Source organism: Phaenicophaeus curvirostris, chromosome 1, assembly GCF_032191515.1.
Source record: "Phaenicophaeus curvirostris isolate KB17595 chromosome 1, BPBGC_Pcur_1.0, whole genome shotgun sequence".
NCBI lineage: Eukaryota > Metazoa > Chordata > Aves > Cuculiformes > Cuculidae > Phaenicophaeus > Phaenicophaeus curvirostris.
In genome coordinates this window covers 76,717,536-76,739,660 of record NC_091392.1, presented here as the reverse complement: position 1 = coordinate 76,739,660, position 22,125 = coordinate 76,717,536, and the positions used below count along the sequence as shown (strand labels likewise).

At 42.0% G+C, this 22,125-nt stretch overlaps 2 protein-coding genes across 2 annotated transcripts in view; one reads left to right on the top strand and one right to left on the bottom strand.

Annotated features, from left to right (window-relative positions):
- Positions 1 to 12,077, top strand: part of YBX3 (Y-box binding protein 3) — a 29,271-nt gene extending 17,194 nt beyond the window's left edge. The window contains exons 6-9 of the mRNA XM_069865007.1: positions 1,828 to 1,922; positions 10,233 to 10,404; positions 11,018 to 11,118; positions 11,528 to 12,077. Coding sequence (XP_069721108.1) covers positions 1,828 to 1,922; positions 10,233 to 10,404; positions 11,018 to 11,083 — 333 coding nt within the window. The 3' untranslated portion in view covers positions 11,084 to 11,118; positions 11,528 to 12,077. The remainder of the gene's footprint in view (positions 1 to 1,827; positions 1,923 to 10,232; positions 10,405 to 11,017; positions 11,119 to 11,527) is intronic.
- A 7,623-nt stretch (positions 12,078 to 19,700) lies between these two features.
- Positions 19,701 to 21,138, bottom strand: SYCE3 (synaptonemal complex central element protein 3). The gene is made up of 2 exons (XM_069849866.1): positions 20,976 to 21,138; positions 19,701 to 20,061 (listed from the first exon to the last, which is right to left on the bottom strand). Exons 1-2 carry the CDS (start codon positions 21,082 to 21,084, stop codon positions 19,892 to 19,894), a joined length of 279 nt encoding a protein of 92 aa, XP_069705967.1. The 5' UTR covers positions 21,085 to 21,138; the 3' UTR covers positions 19,701 to 19,891.
- Between the last annotated feature and the right edge of the window lie 987 nt (positions 21,139 to 22,125).

The following is a 22,125-nucleotide window of genomic DNA, read 5'->3' as shown; positions in this document are numbered from 1 at the left end:
CTTTTGGTGACTTCTAGCAGTATTCTGGAGCCACACTTGACTTCCGGCCAATAGATCTAGATCCATTGACAGTGATACTAATTTAATGTGTTAATTGGTTTGGTTTTTTTTTGTGATACCATAGAAGATGCAGGAAATTATCAGGACTTCTGGACTAAGCAGTTTGGTTGCTTTGCTCTGTTTTCAACTGATTGTTTAAGCCAAACCCATTTAAAATACTGACATAGCAACATTCGGTTCAAGATGAATAGAATGTTTGTATTGTTTTGGAGTAATGCTTTATCAGGTTTAGTCATTCTTTCTGTCACTACAGGAGATGGAGTCTTTTATCTGATATTCCAATGCAGGCCTCTGTAGGGAGGAGTGGGCTTGAGCTGTGCCATTAAAAACATGTAGAAATTCAATACTGATTTTTAGAGAGCTGTGAGTGGGATGCTGATTATAAAGTGCTACAGGAGAGCCTTGGCTGATTAAAATACTGCTTTGCCCCTCCCTACAGTCAGGCTGGCTGATGCCTTGTTAGCTTCTGGCAGTGTCCCTCAGATAAGGTCTTCTAGGCCTTTGTGGTTCTGTATCTCTGGCATTGCATGGCCAGAACTGAGCACTGGTTCCACCCATGTTTGCCTGAAAGTCCTGGAGAAGAGAAGTGGTGCTTAGGCTGGAGCACATTCAGGATTGTTTAATACACCATCATGGGTGTATTAAACTGTAAGGTTATGTGTTACAAAACATCCTGATACAAACAGGACAGATTGCTATTGCAAAGTATTTATAAGTAGTATAATGCTGTTGTAAGCTCAAGGTGTGACTTCCCTTTGTTTCTGAGTATCTCAAATACTTAATTGCCATCAGGTGCTACCTGTTGTAACTATACACTTAGTCAGTGGGAGTTCCTTTTGATATTTAATTATCCTGATCAGTTTTAAACATGAGAGGACAGTGTTATTTGATTGTGGGTTTTTTGAATTGATTTCTCTGCTCGCCTTAGCAGCTGACCCTGTCACAGTCAGAATAGCTGGAATAGCCGTCTTTAGGTGCAGCAGGTGAAATATTCCAGGTGCCTTTAGGCTATGCCTCTGTTTCTTGGAAACTTGAAAAGCCACAAAGAGAACTTAAAATACCCACCAAATGCATTAATGGTTTCACTGTGGTGTGAAGAGAAAATTTTCCAGTTTGGTTGGTAAGGTTCACTCAGTTCCTTAGGAGCAATAGTTAGTTTCCTGCAATAACTTGAAACAATAATATTGTTTCCAGAACCAGAAGATCTGGAAACAGAAGCCTGTATCTTGTTAAAGACCTCTTTGTGAAGGGAAGAGTAGTAAAAAAAAAAAAAAAAACACCAAACAAAAAAAACCCAAAACCCCAAAATATCGAAACTGAAATACAGCTTTATTGGTTAATGACTGAAGGGGAAAGATGACCACTTTGTGTCTGGAAAGCTGAAAATGATGTTGAGTGTGAAGCAGAGTATTTGACATGATGTTTTTCAACCTTTAAATTTCTTGTTTATGTGTAAGTTCTCTGTGCAATAGGGCTTTGTGTAAAATGCAGCATTTTTTTGTGGCATACAGGGAGGGGGGTATTGTCAGGTAGCTTAGTCTGTTACTGTGAGGGTCAAGGGCAGCATTATTACCTTTTGTTCTGTCCTACTCTTTGTTGGAATTGAAGCCTTCTGAGTATCTGCTTCTTAACCTATATGCTGGTGTTTCTGTACTGATAGACTGTTTTTGAACTTGTATTCATATCCTTGAGCTTAGTAATTAACATACTACCCGTTAAGTAAGATAACACTTCATCTTTGACTTGTCTCTTTTCTTTTGGTTGTAGGGTGGTGAGGGAGAGATCAAGGATGGGGTTGCAGAAGGAGGACAACTTAATCAACAAGTCCATAGGAATCCCACCTATCGTCCCCGCTATCGCAGGTTTGTACTCTTTGCTTTAGTCATTGTTATATTTTGGTGCTCTTGTGATCTATGTAGGCCTCACAAAGAGGAGGAAGCTGTATTCCATGGCTTTAATGTGTGTGCAAATAAGGACAATGAGAAGCATCTTAATTACAGGGAGAAAGGGGAGCCACAGGAGTCGTTGTCTGATGTAGTTACCTTGTAGCATCCTGGGCTGGTGGAGGAATTGCTGTCAGTCAAAACTTAAATTTTGGAGGGCTCCTAAAGAGAAGGTAATAAAATAGGATTATTAGTTACTCTTGCTAGAACTTTTGTAGAATGGGAGTGCTAAAGAAACTGGAGAGCTTCCATAACGTGATGAAAATCATCAAAATGATTGAAGGGGAAAAAATGTGTGAACAGTGGAAGCAGTGGAAGACTGAGGCTGGGAGAAGAGACAAATGAAGATAGGTTATAGAGGTCCCCAGCATAGTAAGTGACACAGGAAAGATGGATGCAGTTTGTGTTCTTTTTTTTTCTTCTGAAATTACACTGTGAGGAGCATTCAAATTAAGGGAGTGGGGCACATGCTGGAAAACAGGAAGGTTCATAGAACTGCCCAGGTTGGAAGGGAACTCAAAAAATAATTTGGCTGAACCTTTCATGGGAAGGGGAGGCTCAATAAGATTGTCTGCCACCCTGTCCAGTTATATCTTGAAAGACTTCAGTGATGGGGACTCTTCTGCGTTCCTGGGGAGGCTTTTCCAGTAAATTATTGTTCTCGCTGTAAATCTTTCTTACATCAAGACAGAACTTCTAGTGCAACATATACCTGTTGCCCCTTGCCTTCTGAGTGTGGCCTCTTGTGAAGAGAGCGCCTCTCTTCTTTGTATTTGCCTTTTAAGTACTGGAATACTGTGAGTTCCACCTCACAAGCATTTTCAGTCCCAGCTCCCTCAGCCTTTTCTTGTGGGGCTGGTTCTTCAGCCCTTTTATTATGGCTCTCTTGACTGTATCCTGTCTTTTCCTGAATTGCAGGGACCAGAACTGGACACAGCACTCTAGGTGTGTATGATAAGTGCTGAGTAGAGTGGGATCATAGAATTGTAGAATAGTTTGAATTGAAAGGGACCTTGAAGATCATCCAGTTCCAACCTCCCTGCTGCAGGCAGGAACACCTCCCACTGGATCAGGCAGGCAGCTCAAAGACCCGTCCAACCTGGCCTTGAACACTTCCAAGGGAGAGGGCATCCACAACTTCCCTGGGCAACCTGTGCCAGTGCCTCACCACTCTCATTGTAATGAATTTCCTCCTAATGTCTAGTCTAAATCTGCCCCTCTCCAATTTAAAGCCATTCCTCCTCATCCTGTGATTCCATGCCCTTGTAAAAAGCCCCTCTCCAGCTGTAGCCCCTTCAGGTACTGGAAGGTTGCTGTAAGACCTCTGTGGAGCCTTCTCTTCTCCAGACAACCCCAACTTCTCTTCTTCTGAACAACCCCAACTCTCTTAGCCTGTCTGCATAGCAAAGGTGTTCCCTCAGCCTACTGGCCATGCTTCTTTTGATGCAGCCCAGGATACAGTTGGCCTTCTGGGCTGTGAGCGCACGTTACTGACTCATGTAGAGCTTCTTATCAATCGGCACCCCCAAGTCCTTCTCTGCAGGACTGCTCTCAATCGCGTCAACCCCCATACTATGCTGAAATTGCAGATTGCCCTGACCCAGGTGTAGGACCTTGCACTTGGCCTTGTTGAACCTCATGACATTTGTGCAGGCCCACTTCTTCAGCTTGTTCAGATTCCTCTGGATTACATCCTGTTTTCCTGTGTGTCAACTACCACTCAGCTTGGTGCCTTCTGCAAACTTGCTGAGGGTGCAATCGATCTCACTGTCTGTATCATTGATGAAGATATTCAGCAGCACTGGTCCCAGCATGGACCCCTGAGGGACACCACTTGTCACAGATCTCTATCCAGACATTGAGCCATTAACCACTACTCTCTGACTATGACCATCCAACCAATTTCTTATCCACCGAACAGTCCACCCATCAAATCCATATCTCTCCAATTTAGAGAGGAGGACGTTGTGGGGTACCATGTCAAAGGCTTTACAGAAGTCCATATAGATCATAGCCCTTGGTTTTCCTGTGTCCACTGCTGTGGTTGCCCCATCATAGAAAGCCACTAGGTTGGTCATATAGGACTTGATTAGTGGTAGCCAGCATGGCTTCACCGGGGGCACCTCCCTGTGCTTTAGCCTAGGTTCTAGGAGGATGTGTTCAATGATCTTCCCAGGCACAGAGGTGAGACTGACAGTTCATTAGTTCCCAGGGCCATCTTTTCTACCCATTTTAAAAATTGGCATAATGTTACCCTTCTTCCAGTCACCAGGGACTTCTGATTGCCATGACTTCTCAGATCTTACGGAGAGTGGCTTGGCAACCACATCAGCCCATTCCCTCAGGACTCTGGGATGCACCTCATCAGGCCCCATGCTTATGTATTCGGGTTCCTCAGCTGGTCATGAACCTGATGCTCCCCTATAATGGGAGGTATTTTACCCCTCTTGTCCCCATCCTGTTGTCTGTTGACTCAGGAGGGGTGAAGGAGAGCACTTGTCGGTGAAGACTGAAGCAAAAAAGTTGAGTACCTCAGCCTTCTTGTGTATTGATACGAGGTCACTGTTTTCATTCATCAGTGAGGGTACGTTCTCGTTAACCTTCCTTTTCTGATTGATGTACCTGTAGAAGCCCTTGTTAGTCTTCACTTCTCTTGCCAAGGTCAGCTCCAGCTGTGCCTTGGCCTTCCTGACCCCATCCCTACACAGCCAGGCAGTGTCCTTACACACTTCCTAGGTTACCTGTACCTGCTTGCTCTGCCTGTGCACTTTCCTCTTGTTCTTGAGTTTGACCAACAGGTCTTGACTTGGCCGTGCTGGTCTCGTCCCTTCTCTGCCTGACTTCCTACATCTGGGGACTGAGTGCTCTTGTGTTTCATGGAAAGCATCCTTAAATATTTTCCAGTTCTGTTGTGCTCCCTTATCCTTGTGGACCATGTTGCAGGGGGTCCTACTGAGTAACTCCTTGAAGAGCTGGAAGTCTGCTTTCCTGAAATGTAGAGTCCTGTCTGTACTATATCCCTCAGAACCTTGAACTCCACCAGCGCATTATCACTGCAGCCCCAGTTGCCTCCGATCTTGATGTCACTGATGAACTCGCTTGTATTGGTGATCATCAGGTCTGGTACTGCATCCCCTTGGGCAGGGTTGGCTGTTACCTAGGTTAAGAAATTATCTTCGTGGTCTAGGAGTCTCTTGGATTGCCTACAGCTTGCTGTGCTACTTTTTCAGCATATGTCAGGGTGGTTGAAGGCCCTGAGTAGGATGAGAGCTTGTGAGTGTGAAGCCTCCTCTAGCCGGAAGAAGGTGGCTTCATTGGCTGGCTGTCTTTGATCAGGTGGCCTGTAGCATATACAACAAGCTCAAGGTTCCTGTTGATTCCTTGATCTTTTTTTCTGACCTACATACTTTCAGCCTGTTTGAGGCTGCTCTTCAATGACAGCTCTTCACATTCTATCACTCTCCTGAGATAGAGGGCAACCCCTCCTACCTAGTCTGTCCCTTATGAACAATGTGTAGCCATTGATAGCCATGCTCCAGTAGTCATGGGATTCGTCCCACCAAGTTTCAGTGATGGCAAACAGACTATAGCTTTCTAGTAGCACAGTACCTTCCAGCTTCTCCTGTTTGTTACCCAAGCTTTGAGCATTTGTATAGAGGCCAGGCTGTTGGCTGAATTACCTTCTTAGTGGAAGACCCCTTATTTACCTTAAGGTGTTCTGTGGAAGTTTCTTCCTGACACTTAACTACCTCAGGAGCCTTCTGTCTATCTCCACAGGGCAACTGTGCCACAGCATCCCCAGCATGTCCCAGGGCAGCAGGTGGAGGGCCCATACCAGCACCCCATCCCTCCAACCACTGTGTTCTTCTGCTTCTTGTCACAGGCAAGCCTGATATTATCCCCCTTCCCCCTTCACATCCAGTTTAAAGCCCTGTCAATGAGCCTTGCAAGCTCCTGAGCAGACTTTCCTCCCACTTTGAGGAAGGTGGTTCCCATCTGATACCTGTAAACCTGGTGTTGGGTAGGCCATCTCGTTGTCAAAAAACAGTGGATGTTCACAGTCAGCCAGGGGTCTAGTGTGCCTTTGCTGCAGCAGCATGCTGACTTGTGCTCAGGTTGCTGACTCGGGTTGTTAAGCACACAGCCGATTGCTGGAGCTTTTTGCCGTGGGATGTCGGCAATACTAAAGCTTGCATGAGCTCCGGGGAGACTGGTCAAGTAACGAGAAGAGAACACTTCTGTGATGTCTATAAATGAGTAAATTCTGTCTTGCTCAGGAATTCCCCAGCATGGAAAGCAATTGGAGACTGGGAGACTTTGTCTTTAATTTTTCACTAGGGAACTGTACAACTGGGGAATGAATGCTTGAAGCCCCAGTAGGCTATTCTTAGATTCTTAGTAAGATCGCTTGGAGTTCATATGAACACGGCTTTCCAGTGGGGTGTGTGGAGTAAGCTGACAGGTCATCAGTTAGTCATACTTTAAACTGGCAAGGGTAGGATTGTTTCCTTCATTTTCCAGCATTAGTTCTGACATAGTCAATCCAGCTTCCAGCCTCTATACCAAGGGAACAAATCCATAGCTGAGGAATTTGGTACAGTTGAAACTGTCGGTGTAAAATAGTCTGACTGTCATACTTTTTGAGAGGTTGTATCACTTTTAATTGCTTTAGGTGGAAAAGCTTCTTCACATTCTTGTCACTCCACAATAAAACAAGAAGCCAAGCTAAAATCAACACTGAATTATTTTCACTGGTCTTCTTAGTAAAGGGTTGTGGTGCAGTGCCCCGCAGTATCCTTCTCTCTAAATTGGAAGCATTCATATCTCTGATGTGATGGGTGGTCTGTTCAATGGATGAGGAATTAGTTGGATGGTTGCATCAAGAGAGTAGTGGTCAACAGATCAATGTCCTGATGGAGACTGGTGGCAAACAGTGTCCCTCAGCTGTCTGTATTGGGACCAGTGCTGTTCAGTTCTTCAGTTACACAGACAGTGGGATTGAGTGCACCATCAGCAAGGTTGCAGACAACACTAAGCTAAGTGGTGTGGTTGCCATGCATGAGGGATGGAATGCCATCTAGAGGGTCCTGTACAAGCTTCAAACATGAGCCTGTGTGAACGTCCTGGGCTTCAACTAGGGCAAGTGCAAGGTACTGCACCTGGGTCGGGGCAACCCCTGATATCAATACAGGCTGAAGGATGAAGGGCTTAGTGCTGGTTGATGAAAAGCTGAGCATGAGCAGACATGAGTTCACAGCCCAGAAAACCAGCTGCATCAAAATTGTGGTCAGCAGGTTCAGGGAGGTGATTCTGCCCTTTATGCTATGCTCTCATGAGACCCCACCTGGGATCTTCAGCACAGGCAAGATGTGGACCTGTTGGAGTAGGCTCACAGGATGTCCAAGATGATGATCAGAGGGCTGGAACTTGTCTCCTTTGAAGAAAGGCTGAGAGTTGATGTTTTTCATTCTGGGAAGAGAAGGCTCTGAGGACATCTTATTGCAGCCTTTCAGTGCTTAAAGGGGGCTGATAAGAAATATGAGGACAAACTTTTTAGCAGGGACTGCAGTGTGTAGAAATTAGATTGGCTAAGTCTGTGGAAGCTGATAAAAAAATCGTTCTATAAATATATTAACAATAAAAGGAGGACTGGGGAGAATATACAGTCCCTATTGGATGCAGCAGGAACGACAGTGACAGGGGATGAGGAAAAGCCTTCTTTGCCTCAGTCTGTAATTGTAAAGAAAGTTTTTCCTTCTGTGTACAAACCCAGGAGTTAGAGAAGCAGGATGAGGCTCCCATGATCTAAGAGGAGGCGGTTAGAGACTCACTTGCCCAGCTAGGCACCCACAAGTCTATGGGGCCAGATGGGATCCACCCAATGGTATTAAAGGAGCTGGTGGATGTGCTTGCCAAACCCCTTTACATCATCTTCCAACAGTCCGGGAAGACTGGGCAAGTTCCACTGGACTGGAGGCTGGTTGATGTTGTGCCCATCTGCAAGAAGGGTCGCAGGGAGGATCCAGGGAACTACAGGCCTGTCAGTCTGACCTCAGTGCCAGGGAAAGTCATGGAACAGGTGATCTTGAGTGCTATCATGAAGTGCACATGCAGGAGAACCGGGTGATCAGGCCCAGTCAACATGGGTTCAAAAAAGGCAGGTCTTGCCAAACAAACCTGATCGCCTTCTATGACAAAGTGACTCGACTACTGGATGAGGGAAAGGCTGTGGATGTGGTCTTCCTGGACTTCAGTAAAGCCTTTGACACAGTTTCTCACAGCAGTCTGCTTGAGAAACTGTCAGCCTCTGGCCTGGACAGGCGCACACTCTCCTGGGTGGAGAACTGGTTGGATGGCTGGGCCCAGAGGGTGGTGGTAAATAGCATTAACTCCAGCTGGAGGCCAGTTACAAGTGGGGCTCTCCAGGGCTCAGTGCTGGGTCCAGCCCTGTTCAATGTCTTTGTCAATGACCTGGATGAAGGCACTGAGTGCACCCTTAGCAAGTTTGCAGACGATACTAAGGTGAGTGGAAGTGTCAGTCTGCTGGAGGGTAGGGAGGCTCTGCAAAGGGATCTGAACAGGCTGGACCACTGGGCTGAGACCAACAGCATGAGGTTTAACAAGGCCAAGTGCTGGGTCCTGCACTTGGGGCACAACAACCCTATGCAGTGCTACAGACTAGGAGAAGTCTGTCTAGAAAGCTGCCTGGAGGAGAGGGACCTGGGGGTGTTGGTTGACAGCTGACTGAATATGAGCCAGCAGTGTGCCCAGGTGGCCAAGAAGGCCAATGGCATCTTGGCTTGTATCAGAAACGGTGTGACCAGCAGGTCCAGGGAGGTTGTTCTCCCTCTGTACTCGGCACTGGTGAGACCGCTCCTCGAATACTGTGTTCAGTTCTGGGCCCCTCACCACAAGAAGGATGTTGAGGCTCTGGAACGAGTCCAGAGAAGAGCAACAAAGCTGGTGAAGGGGCTGGAGAACAGGCCTTATGAGGAGAAGCTGAGAGAGCTGGGGTTGTTTAGCCTGGAGAAGAGGAGGCTGAGGGGAGACCTCATTGCTCTCTACAACTACCTGAAAGGAGGTTGTAGAGAGGAGGGTGCTGGCCTCTTCTCCCAAGTGACAGGGGACAGGACAAGAGGGAATGGCCTCAAGCTCTGCCAGGGCAGGTTTAGGCTGGACATTAGGAGAAAAATTTTCACAGAAAGGGTCATTGGGCCCTGGAACAGGCTGCCCAGGGAGGTGGTTGAGTCACCTTCCCTGGAGGTGTTTAAGGGATGGGTGGACGAGGCGCTGAGGGGCATGGTTTAGTATTTGATAGGAATGGTTGGACTTAATGATCCGTTGGGTCTTTTCCTACCTGGTGATTCTATGATTTGATAGGACAAGGGGTAATGGTTTTAAAGTAAGTGGGTAGATTTAGGCTAGATGTAAGGAAAAAGTTTTTTGCGGTTGGTGAAACACTTGAATAGGGGCACCTGCCACCCCTCTGGGCAACAATTCCTGGAAGACTGGATGAGGCTCTAAGATACCTGATCTCATTGAAGATGTCCCTTATTATTGCCTCCTTTCTCTACTCTGAGCTTTTCTGTCAGTGCATGTTAAAGTTGGACCTCTTACCTAGTTTGCAGGAGATGGGGTGATACTGCTGCTGTGTATAGGGATCTGAGCAGAGAAAGTTTTGATTCTTGTAAGTCTTCATTAGCACTGGGAAGCCAGGAGTAGCACCATACCAAGCACAGCGAGGTATCTGAGCTTTTATATCTGTTGTGGGTGAATCACAAGGTGGGTAACTTACTTCGCCATGGCAAACATAAGGCAGAGGGAAGGTCCAGGTATGGTTTACAGGTGGAATTATAGTTCTTGGGGATCACACCTTTAATTATGAAGAGGACTGGACTGGCATATAGCTGGCAAGGCTAGCTTGGCAGTGTCAGTCAGTATGGCCTCCACTGGCTTGTTCCTTCTAGCCAACAATTGTACAACAGGCAGTAGAATATGCTGTGATATAGCCTTAGCAGTGAAGAGACACCCAGATGGCTTCTCTAACTGAATGAAATGAGTCTTTCCCTTTCAGCTGTATTCCAGATGTACTCTGAAGCAGTGCTTTGCTGGCGTTCAAAATTGTTACAGGTAGTTAGAGACCAAGAGGTTTTAGTTGGGCTAAAATTGTAGTAGTTTAACCTTCTTGGGCTTCTGTCATACTTAACTTACATTTGTTCCTCTCTTCAGAGGTCCTCCACGTCCACGCCCTGCCCCGGTGGCTGGAGAGGCTGAAAACAAAGAGAACCATCATGAGGCCAATACTATGAGTCAGCAGCCGCTTCGCCGTGGCTATAGGCGCCCATACAACTACCGGCGTCGACCTCGTCCACCCAGTGCTCCAGCTCAGGATGGGAAGGAGGTAAGCATGCTCCTGGCAAACTGTGGTAGAGGCTGAGTTTTGATGGAGTGAACACTCAAGACCTTCTGTCCTGTGGGGGGGGTATAACAGGCATGTTGTTGGTGTGCTGAAAGAATCTGATGGCTAAGTCCAAATTGCTGGTGGTTGAAGGTAGCTGGTTTCATTTCCTGTTTCTTGTGAACTTTGAGAACAAGCCTCATGTCTTAAATGGAACCAGCAGCAGCATAGGTGTTGCCTCTGCATAGTTGTTGATTGGGGTCAGACTACAACAGATATTTTTGAAATGGAGAGAAGCAGTTGTGTTTTCTAGCTTCCTCAAACTTTCAGTCTTTGTGTAGTATGAGGGAGAAATTTGAAAGCTTGGGGTCTGTTTCCTGAACTGCTTGAATCAGGCGATTTCAGGGAACTGTTTGTAAACACAGATTTTACTTTAATGAGGAAAGACTTTCTCATTCTCTACCTGCTTGAGGTGGTCCTTTGACAGAATGTTGTGTAATACTTATTTTAGCATATTTCCTATTGCTAATATTGTCTGAGGATTCAGCTTCCTTGATTATTTTAAAACCTGGGTTATGCTGGCCCTGCCACTGAGCAGAGGTTTATTGTGTCTCAGACAAAGGTGACTGAAATGCCTGCTGAAAACCCTGTTCCAGTGACCGAGCAGAGTGGTGCTGAGTAATGGCTGGCTCCCCAGGCACCTTTACCATCCTTCAGGTAAGGGCTATAGTTCCTGTTCTCCAGCTGAAGCAGCATTGTGTATACTTCTTGGACTCTGGCCCTTATGCATAGGCCAGATGTTTCTGATGACTTCTGAGAATGCAAACCTGAGTAGGCAAACCAGGGAACTGATTGCTGCTTGCTCTCTTTCCTCTGCCTATGTATTTGTCACAAAGTAAATTTTGCTTTATCAGCCTGGTTTTTCAGGGGGGTATATCTGGCCTATATAGTATCTGCTATGTTTTGACTTGGGAAGATACTGTACTCTCAGCTTACGGACAAGATAAACCAGTCATGCTTATCCTGTTTGTTATGGATAAGTCCCTCTCTGCCTGACATCTTGCCTCTTGAACAGGAAAATGAAACTTAAAGTAAACTGCATTTTCTAAATGTGGCTTTTCAACAGGTGTCTTAAAATACAACTCGAAAGTAACACCAAAGAAACACAAGCAATAAATTTTCAACAGTGATGATGAAAGCAAAGATTTGAAACATCGGAACTTAAAAGAAAAAATATAACTTACCAGCAGCTGAGATCCATGGAACGCCTGCAGGATAGATGCATGAAGAGAGAAAAAGAGAGTGAGATTCAGAAAGAGCAACCTCCCCAGTTTCAACAGCAACTGTGGGTGTTTAGGTTTGATTTTTTTAAATTTTTTTTTTAAGAATTTCACTGTTTCGCTAGTATTGAATATGAATTTTTCAATTTTTTTTTTGGTATCAAACTGATAAGGGGAAAAACCCAACCAAAGAACTGAAATTGAAATCAGATGCTTTTTTTTATTGGATGCTGGTGCTAAACCTCCCAAGTGTGATGAGGGTTTTTTTTCTGTGCCAGACCTGCTCACTGCAGGATATGGGGAGGGGAAACCACTTTTCCTGGTAAAGATCTATTTGAAACTGCAGCATGGATGACGTTCCTCATAAATAAAAGTGATTTCCACTACTAAAACAAATCTGGTTTAGTGTGTTTGTTCATGTTTACCTTCTAAAATCCTTCATAACTTTAATCTTGCCACTTCAGCATTTATTTAGGAGAATGAGAGTTGCCTCTTTCTGTTGAATGATGTATCTTGTCTAAAGTTACGTGCAAGAACGTAGCTAGGTTAGGTCGATCAACTTTAATTTAAAACAACTTCTGCAAAGAAATTGTACAACACTGTTATAACCTACACTGTTCTCTCTGTTTTTCTGGCTGAAGTTTAATTAATGGTTTTTCTATTATGATCTTGTGGCAGGAGTGTTAGGAATTTGGAGTGGGTTATTAGGATATTTTCCCTATCCATTTTGCTAGGCTTTCATGTTCTGTAAACAGCAGAATCTGAACTTTGAGACTTCTCTGTTCAAAAAAGACAAAGAGTGCTTAGTAACTGCCACTTCATTCTGTTCCAAATAATGGCAAATAATTCCTCACTTGAAACCAGTGATATCTTTGTACATGTATCATCTTCTGTTAATGAGCAAAGTACTTAACTCTTACTAATGTGTGTGTATTTCAAATGTTCCTCCCTAAAACCTAGATGTCTTGCGAACATTATCAGTCTACTTCCAGCTGTTCAATACGTGTGTTTCTTCAGCTATCTTACTGTGTCTTTCATTTGCTAGTCCAACACTTCTCATGTTCTTGTCTAACAGTGTTGTTATCCACACCTTAAACAATGTATTTGTTACCTTAAAACATCTCTTTGTGTAGCTGTGTGACCTTTACTCAGCCTTTACTGAATGATATTTTGTGTAAACTCCCTTGGTCTGGAGCAATGCTAACTGTACACATGTAGGACTAAATGAGAGCAGAGATTCTTGGTAGGTGCTTTCTGTCCTTGTATCCTGGTTTCCCTGTTCTTGCACACTATTAATAAAAAATATACAAGGCTCTCTGGAACTGAAGAATAGGAGGAGTGTGAGGGATAATTGTGCTCCAAAGCTTCTGGGAAGGTGAGAAATTGCCTTGGTAGGGGAGAGTAGGGTAAGTCTGCAGCAGACTGTCATGGATATTTCCTACTTGCTTCTGCAATTAATTAGGAAGTCTTATTAAGAGATGTGAAACAGGCTTGGCTCTGGAAGGAAATTGCTCCTGACTGCCTGGAGTACAAACACTGCTGCATTCCTTGCAAGCTCATGTAGTGCAACGTGCCATTGCAGCACTGGATCACTTACTCAGCAGTTATGAAAATACATTGATAGGAAGGATTACTGTGAGACTTGGTTTTGCATCAAATCTAGGAAGCTGTAGACTAGGAAAGATGCTGAGATGGACAGTGTTATATCATCTGTGTTTGGAAAATGAAGTGTATGGCTGTTTTGATAAAAGAAAAAAATCTAGTAAGATCAGGAAAACTTGACTAATGGACCTTTTTCAAATTCTTTAGCAGGCTAATCCATCGTAGGTTTTAGTTTTGTTCAGAACTAAATCTTTTTTGGGCTGATTAGGGCAAGGTTGGCAGTTTCACTGTAGTATAAACAGATGTAAGGTAATGAATAGTGAAAAGTTACCACAGTATAAAAACTACTTGGACTGCCTTCAGTTCTTCAAAATCAAGTGTGTTTTCTTTAAGTGAAGTTTAACAGTCCAAATAGAATTTTTTTTTTTTTTAATCTCTGCTGAAATGTAGGTCAGATCTGTATTGGTTTAACAAAAGAACCTAACTGGTTGCCTTTATTTTATGAAAGGAGAAATTGAAGGAGAGGTGCAAGTAGGGTTCTAGTGTCTTGCTTTTTTTGTTACTTCAGCCTTTATGATAAGAAGAATCTTTGCATAGATCTGAAGCTTGTAACTCGTGTAACGTCATTCATACTTGAATTCCTGCTTACAAAAATATAGGGTCAACTCTAACAAGTCTAAAGCACTTACTAAACTAAAATTACATTTTAGATGTCTCAGGCAGGGCATAAACTGTTCCCTTATTAGGCCACTTGCTCTCTTGTTAGTGGAACTTTGACTGAAGAACTTTGTGTACCTCTAAATAAAGCTATGGGTTATTTGCCTCAAGCAGAGTTTCAGATGAATGCTTAGGTTGTGTTGGTTTTTTTAAATACTTTTGGCTACAAGAGTTTTGAATTTGCAGAGCAGTTGGTATGCTTTTATACCTACTTGGAGCCATTGCCTTCATGCTATGTTCATTCTCTCATTCCAACATTCTACCCTTTCATAAGCATTTACAATAGCTTACATGCAGAGTGCAGATTACACTTCTATAGTGTAATCATTTTACAGTGTTTTCATAATACTCTGACTTTAACCAGGCTTTTTGCTTGTGAAGGTTGTAGTCTACTGCTACGTAGCTGTAAAAGTATTCCCTGTGGCTTGTGATCTTCTGAGGAGGATAAAGAAGGGAAGAAGAAAGTTCTGTAGGCATTTGTATGTGCACTTTCACTTAAGCGTAAGTCTTGCTATAAAGAGATTCAGAGAAATGGGTATCCTGTGAACTGTGTAGAACAACATTATATCCACCTGCAGCTCTTTCCAGGGGAGGACTGTGCAGAGGTGCAACAAATGCCTTGGAAAGTGAAACAGAAGTTCTGCCGCAGTTGGCGTAACTTGGGAAATAAAGCCTGTGCTACATAGATCTTGATTTCACAGCCCTTATGGCAAGCTCTGTGCATGCTTATTTCATGCTGGGTACATGCTTGAGAATCCACTGGAGAATTCCATAATGAATTTGCATGGGATCTGGATAGCGAGAATGGTAGAAACCTGAATAGCTCTAGAACAGTGGCTTTCAAACTCTTCAGTCTGTAGCCTTCAGCATCACTGTGTTTCTGTAGACAGCAAGCATCTGCTCCATGATATTCAGACATACTTCGAGAGGAAGCATGAAAGGGATAATAAGATGTTGGAAGCCATGTCAAACAAGTGTTAGCTTGAACTCTTCCTTCTGTGCTTTTGACAATGGTACAGCACTGTAGCTGTGACATGATATTTTTCAGTCTCAAAAATAGATGACAGCAATGCAGAAAATGGATCTGCATAACTTAAAAGTAATTATCATCTGGTGGCACTAGTATCTTAAGATTTTAAAATGTCATAGGAAAGACCTACAGAAAGTTGTCACTGAGTTCTGAGCTGCTTCATATTTCTGGACTGTCGTCAGAAAGCATCTTTCTTCAATGCTTGGCTGTCAGTCTGAAGTTTTGCCTTGTAAATTGAGACTTTTGTAGGATCACACAGTCCTCAGAATTAGTCAGGAGCTGCTTTTACAGTGCCTTTCTAAGGATGGTTGGCCATAAAGTATGTGTCTGTAGTACAGAAAGGTCTGTTCTCACAGAATTTGGAGTGTGGGTTAAGTGTATGAAGATCCATACAGAATTCACTCAGAGAAGTGCCTTGAGCTTCTAGGCTGACCCTAATACAATTTCAGCTGCACATCATGTTAGAGTCAAACTTCTGCTGATCTAACATATTAGGTAACATCAGTTACGTGGTAAGGGTCAAAATATACTTTCTATAGTGTACCTGTAGTGGTCTGGTTTTGTTTCCAGAAGCTTGGAAGGTCTGTTGTGTGTCTGTTCAGTGTGTTGGTCTAGCCATTATTTTCACTGATATTGTACAATACTCAGTTTTGTCTGTGACAGTTTTTAACAGCCTTTAAATTGTGCCCTTCTTCCTTTGAAATACACATCACTGCAAAACTTTGTAATCTTACCACCTACGTTCGTATTCCAGTGATTGAAACCTATAGCACCTAGCGAAAACCAGGCAAGTGAGGTAGACAGTAGTTTGTAAGAAACAGAAAAATGAGAAAATATCCTAATATGTTTTTGTTGAAAAAATATAAACGTGTTACCCAGTGATGCAGAAGCAAGGAGGAGAGAGTGCTACAAAAAATCTGTACTAGCAGAATGTACACAGAAAATGTACTGCTGCTTTCATGCGGATAGTGCCTAGGCACCATAGTTGTCCTCGCGGAAATGACTCAAAGAATAATGTTCACCCCCTTTCCAATAAGCACTTTGCTAAAAATGCCAGCAAAAAATAACTTTATTTTAGTAGTAGTGTGTGTGTAAATAGGGCTGTTACAGATTCAAATAATCTCTCTGTAAACATTTCAAGAAAAATTGCTGTAAGCATCTGGACTGAAATTTTGAAACCATTAATGCCAAAAAGAAAAAGAGCTAGTGAGTATGGATTCTCCTCTTGAGCCTTTCTGAGGTAATCTGAATTGTGGTGATAATAATCAAGAACTGGAAAGCACTAATATGAAATGGAATAAATATTCTAAACAAAGCTCTGGGCTACCTACTGACAAGGAACAAGATACCTAAGTGGACATGCAGAATGTCCACAGCCCCTTCTCAGTTGTTTAACACTGAAGAGAAGGGCACAGTTTCAACCATCAACATTTCCTGGGAAGCCACATATTGGACTTAGTAAGTCCCATCTGTTTCTTGGGAAGAAGCTGTTAATGGAAACTAGACAGCTTAAAGAATCCAGGCAGCTGTGATGAGTGCAGTAGCACCTGAGCTACTAGGAAAAAAGACCACACCTTGCACACTTATATTTTATAGTAAAGATAGATTTTTACATTGAGAAGAGGAATGTGCTTTGAACTTTTGGCATTGCAGGTTGTTTGGATCAGACAACATCTGACTCTTGGGTAGTTTGTGCTTAGGCATCCAACTCTTGTCTTGCAGATAGGTTAAGTACATAACTCGGATCGGTAAATGTTGTGACAAGGACAGTAAAAGCAATGCAGTGTTAAACACCAGAGCATCTACCACCCTTAAGGGTGATTAAGGGTCGAGTCTGTAGCTTCTTTTACTCATTCATTAAAGCTGATATCCAACAGTGAAAAGAAGACTTGGCCTATATTTGTTCATGGAAAATGAACCAGGGTCAATAAAGACTCCAATACCATTGCAGGTGTCTGCAGTACAAAAAAAAAAAAAAAAAACCAAAAAAAAACACCCCAAGAAACCAGAAAAAAATTAAAAAAAACCCCAAACCAAACCAAAAACATTTCAACTGATCTGTGACGTGTTTGGGCGTACAGATTGGCAGTACAGCGGTGCCAACTTCTCTTGCTTCTGTAGCTGTTTTGCAGAAGTGTGCTTTGCCTAAAACACAGTACAGGAAGGACTTGTGAGCAACTGCTGTCCAGGTTCAGATCACCGAAGTGGAGTTTGCTGAGAGTGAACATAAAGCTAAACTGCTGCTGCTGTTTTTATTACAGAAATCTTCATTGGTTGGAGACTAAGACCCAGCAATCCAGACTACTGTTACAGTTTGAAGTTATGTAGGCACTAGATGGGGCTGTCTCTCCACATTCTTTGTGAGCTACCTGGTTTCTGCTGCAAGTCTAACTCCTCTAGCTGGACCTAAGCGTCCTAGGTGGTGAGATGCATGAAGCAAAACTAAAAGAAGAAAACCAACTTAAAATAAACACTAATTATTTTAATAGTAAAGGAAAAGTATAATCACCTTGCTGTATGTTATTTTAAGGAACTTGTGCTGTATGCTGATGCACATCCCTAACTCTCCTCCGGTTGTCATCACATAGCTGGGAAGAAAATCCTGAGGGGAGAAGAGGCGGACCCAGTATACTTAGCCAGCCAGATTCCCCAGGTAGAGTACATGCTGTGCTCCCAGCCGTAACCTGTGGTTCTCTGTCCCCAACTTCTGTCACTACCACTTATCATCATTACGTGTTTGTGGTCACACGTGAAAAAAACCGTGGCAGAGATGATAAATGTTCACAGGTACTCCCCAACGCCCTCCCGCAAACTCAGTCACTTCACAGCAGGGTGACATGATACCTTAGTTTAACCACTTATCTGTCAAACAGGTGCCGTGTGGTTAATAGCCTATTGTTTGTCTGCTTTTTGATGAGGAGGAAATTAACATGTTCTTAATGCTTTCTGTTCGTGGTTCTGTAATGCCTTCTGCCTTGGTGGCTATACAGAAAAATAATCCATTTTCCAAAATTCAGCAAGATGTTGCAAAGTGATGAGACTTAATAGCTGAAAAAATGTTACCAGATGCCTCCTCTCTTTACAGTCTCTTGATTGTGGCCTTTTGCTCTGGAGAAATACAGTATTTTGTGAGACTCACTTACTGCAGCCTTCCAATAGGATTCAAGGAAATAGGAAATAGGATTCAAGGTCCCATAAAAAGATACAGTTTTACTGAATGACAAATTTAATTACTTGGAAATTTAGAGCATTCTCTATTCTTAGTGGGACTCTCTGATTCAAAACAAACATGTCTGGTTTGTTGGGGGTTTTTTTTGTTCAAATGTCCAAATGAAAACTGAGCTTTCTGGAAAATCTCCAGCCAACTTGTATTTAGCACTTTAAGGCCAAAATGTCACACAAAATCACAAAATTCAGTACATTCCTACACAAGCTGTTAAAAACAGTGCTACATCAAAAAATTCAGTTTTTAAAACACTGAAAAGATGAAGACAATGTAATCAAAGGTACCAAAGTGACAACATGCCATTAAAAATCCCTCAGAAAGGATTAGCTTGGAGGTAATCAAAGTGAAGTTTCCTCATGCTGCTCTGCCATTTTGCCCTACCTTGGCTGGAATGAAGACCTACCTGCTGGAAAATGAAAAGCAGAATTCAAAGCTTATGTACTTTATCATTTGTGTCTCTAGAAACACTTGGTAGCAATAAACAAAAAAAACCCAAAAAAAGTGAAATTGCGTACATGTGTTTCCCTTCAGCAGGATAAACATTCTCTCTGAATTGAGAGAGATCAGTCTCGAGGGAATACTAAGTCTAATACTTAGCATACTTTTGACAGATCATTGAGATGTGACCTAAATCATTAAATGCCTCTTCAGAGGAGATGGAGATGCTCTTACTTGCTACATAGTGCTTGCTTTCTAGTTAAGAGACTGATTTTAATGAAAGGGAAGTTCCTTCTCAAAACTTGCACTGACTTCCATCTCATTTATTTTCTCTTCCATTTATGCATTAATTGCAAGCCACAAGGTGATGCTCTTAATCCATATCTTGACTACACTAGAAAAATAATCTTGTTTTCTTCCTTTTTTAATTTTGCACAGTAGGAACAAAGCATGTTTTATGACTTCGTTAATTTGGTTTCTGCGGCAATCCCACAGACTACACCACACACATTGCAGTCTACAACGGTAAACAATTTTTTCTTAAACTAGGCATGCTACCTTAAGAGGGTTTGAGAAGCATGATCTTTTCTGGGAGACCCAGTCCAAAGAAATAGATAAAAATCCATGGAAACAAAATGAAACAACTACATATGAGCTATCTGAATAATAAAATTCTGGAACTGAACACCTAGTTGGCAATCCAAAACCAAACTAACCCAATCTGTTTGCAAATCTCCAATGTCACCTGTCTCTCATTTGTAAAAAAAAGCAATTCTTCAGTTTTTGTTGAAATATGCTAGTGCAATCCCAGTCCGATGGCTTACTGTACACACACCCACTCCCCTTTCTTCAGGTGTCAAAGAATTCCATGTACATTGACAATGAAGTGAGTATGATCTTCCAGGAAGAAAGACGCAGAAAGCATGTAAGTTGTGTATGTACACACACAATAAGAATTACCAATGAGCATAATAAAAATAGACACATTGTTACTTTTTACCTTCAACAATATAAATACATAAATATATGTATAATCTCATTAAAATTCTTCCATGGCTGTGTACACATAAATAGTTCTTAGCAAGGTGAAAGCCAAACCACATCCCATAATATCTGTGAAACCTCCATAGGTGGCGAACAAAAAGTCTGGCCTGATTTTTCAAAGAATGTAGTTCTGCAAGCATGACTGAATTACATTTATCCCTTTTTTTGCTCTTCACCTTCAGATTTCGTTAGCACCTCTTGCCATTTCTTCTCTATCTCTTCTTTGCAACTCAGGAAGGCATCTTCCAAATGCCTCATGGAGTTGGCCAGGTCTGGGTTGGTGCGCAGGACTACCATGTCATATGCCATCCAGGCTGCCTGCACTACAAACCCAACAGATACTGCTAAGCCAGGAATTTTGGCTAAAAAAAAAGCAATAGTAGATTCACCAAACAAATGCAGAACATGAATTATTATTGGTTCAGATCTTGTTTCAGAGAACGTAAGTTACAAAAGGGAGACAGGTACTTTAACCTTAAAATTACAACAAAATAGGTAATAAAAAAGAAAAGTTCAATCAAAGAATCCTCTCTATAGACCAGTTACAGTAAGAGGCCTGTGTTAGGTGAAGGAGAATAAGATCAAGGAGACAGCAGGACAGAGAATAAAGGTTACAAGAACAACTTAAATAATTAAATTGATTTCAAAATAATGAGTATCTTGTAAAGCAAATAGCATTAGGACTTATTTAATACGTTCCCTTTTGTTTCACCATAAACTGACTGTACTTTCCTCAATGGCAGTCATAAATTGTGTTTAATTACAAGTAGCTTAATTAACAATTTTCTTCTAATCTTGTTAGTTGCACATGGTTTGTGATGGAATTTTTGGAGATCATGAGAGGAGTATGCAGTCCTCTCCGTATACACAGGACTAAGATTAAATTTGCAGACGAGTCTTTATTCTAGTTGGGGTATTAAACCCCTCATGCACTGACTTAAAGGTACTACATATGTTTTAATAATTGTAAATTAAATATCTTAGAATTATTTCTGATTTCTACCACCACTCTGAACTGAGCATCCACCACCTATTAGTTTTCTCTTCCGAGCTATCTCAGACCTAGATTATTTGCATGCTTTCTCCCAATTATAAACATTAGGGCACTAGTTGATGGTGATGATTTCCACTTACATTTCTAGCACACAGAAGTTTACAGCAATAAATATAAATAATAAATCTTAAAAACCTTTTCTCTAGTAGACAAATCCATGTCATTCTTGATAAAGCCTTCTACCTGTTAGTTTTTCCATTTCCTCCAGAAGTTTTTCTAAGTCCCTGTTCAGGTCCTCCACCATCTTTATCATGTTATCATAATTTTCTTTCTGAGGTTCTGATTCAGCCATCTACAAGGAAAACAGGAATTTCATGATTTGTTTTATTTTGAAGTGATTGATTTTCACAGTTAAGAAGAAGTAACTGTCATAAGTTTTTAAAAAAACGGTATGTCTATAAATGTTCAATTTACATATGAATTCACTGAGAACATGACCTTAAGTTACTGCATACTACTTTCAATCCATTTTGAAATTAACTTAAGTAGAAAGAATCACACACAAATATGCTGTGTTTGTGCCAAGTAAAGCTTTTTGTGTCAGTAATAGATCACTGTGCTGAACATGTCATAAGAAAATTTTATCTATTATCCTGTTGCAGTTGTCCTCAAGCTTCTCTCCCAGCTACTCTGATGCAGAGCAATTCTGAATTTTCGAAGTTAGTTGTAAAATCCCCATTTGTATTCCATATTTCACACCTGCATGCTACAGCCATTTAACTACACACACTAAGCTCTGTCACCATATTATATGGCGCAGCTAAGTGCTTATGGTTTCCTAACTTTGCTTAAGCTGAAGGCAGCAAAACTTCAGGAAGTAAAAATGCTTGGGGCAAAAAAAAATGCAATTAGAAGTTTCAAAACCTTGATGTTAACCAGCTGGTTAATAACAATTAGAATTATTAACCAATTGGTTAATATCAATTGGTTGAATCAATACCAAATTAACCAAATAAATTAACTAAATATGGTTAATATCAAAGTTATGAAACATTTAATTGCACATTTTAACTGCATACCAAAAAATGGTTAATACCAAGCACACATCTTTGCTTTTTGCCTATTAAAACATAGAGCCTGGCCTTAAATTTCCTTTCCTGAAAACCACCAATGGATGGGACAAAACTATGAGGAAGGAGACCGAAGAGCTTCGCTGTAGCGACAGACAGCACACACCATGCAGCTGACATAGCTTTGGTCTACTCTCCTTTTTTTTACAGTGGATTTCTCAAATTCAGCTAGTGGCTATCAATTTTACATTTCTTATTGTCAATAAATGTGGAAGGAAGGCCAGGTTTTCTTTATAGCACAAGGAACGCAAGGACTTATAACA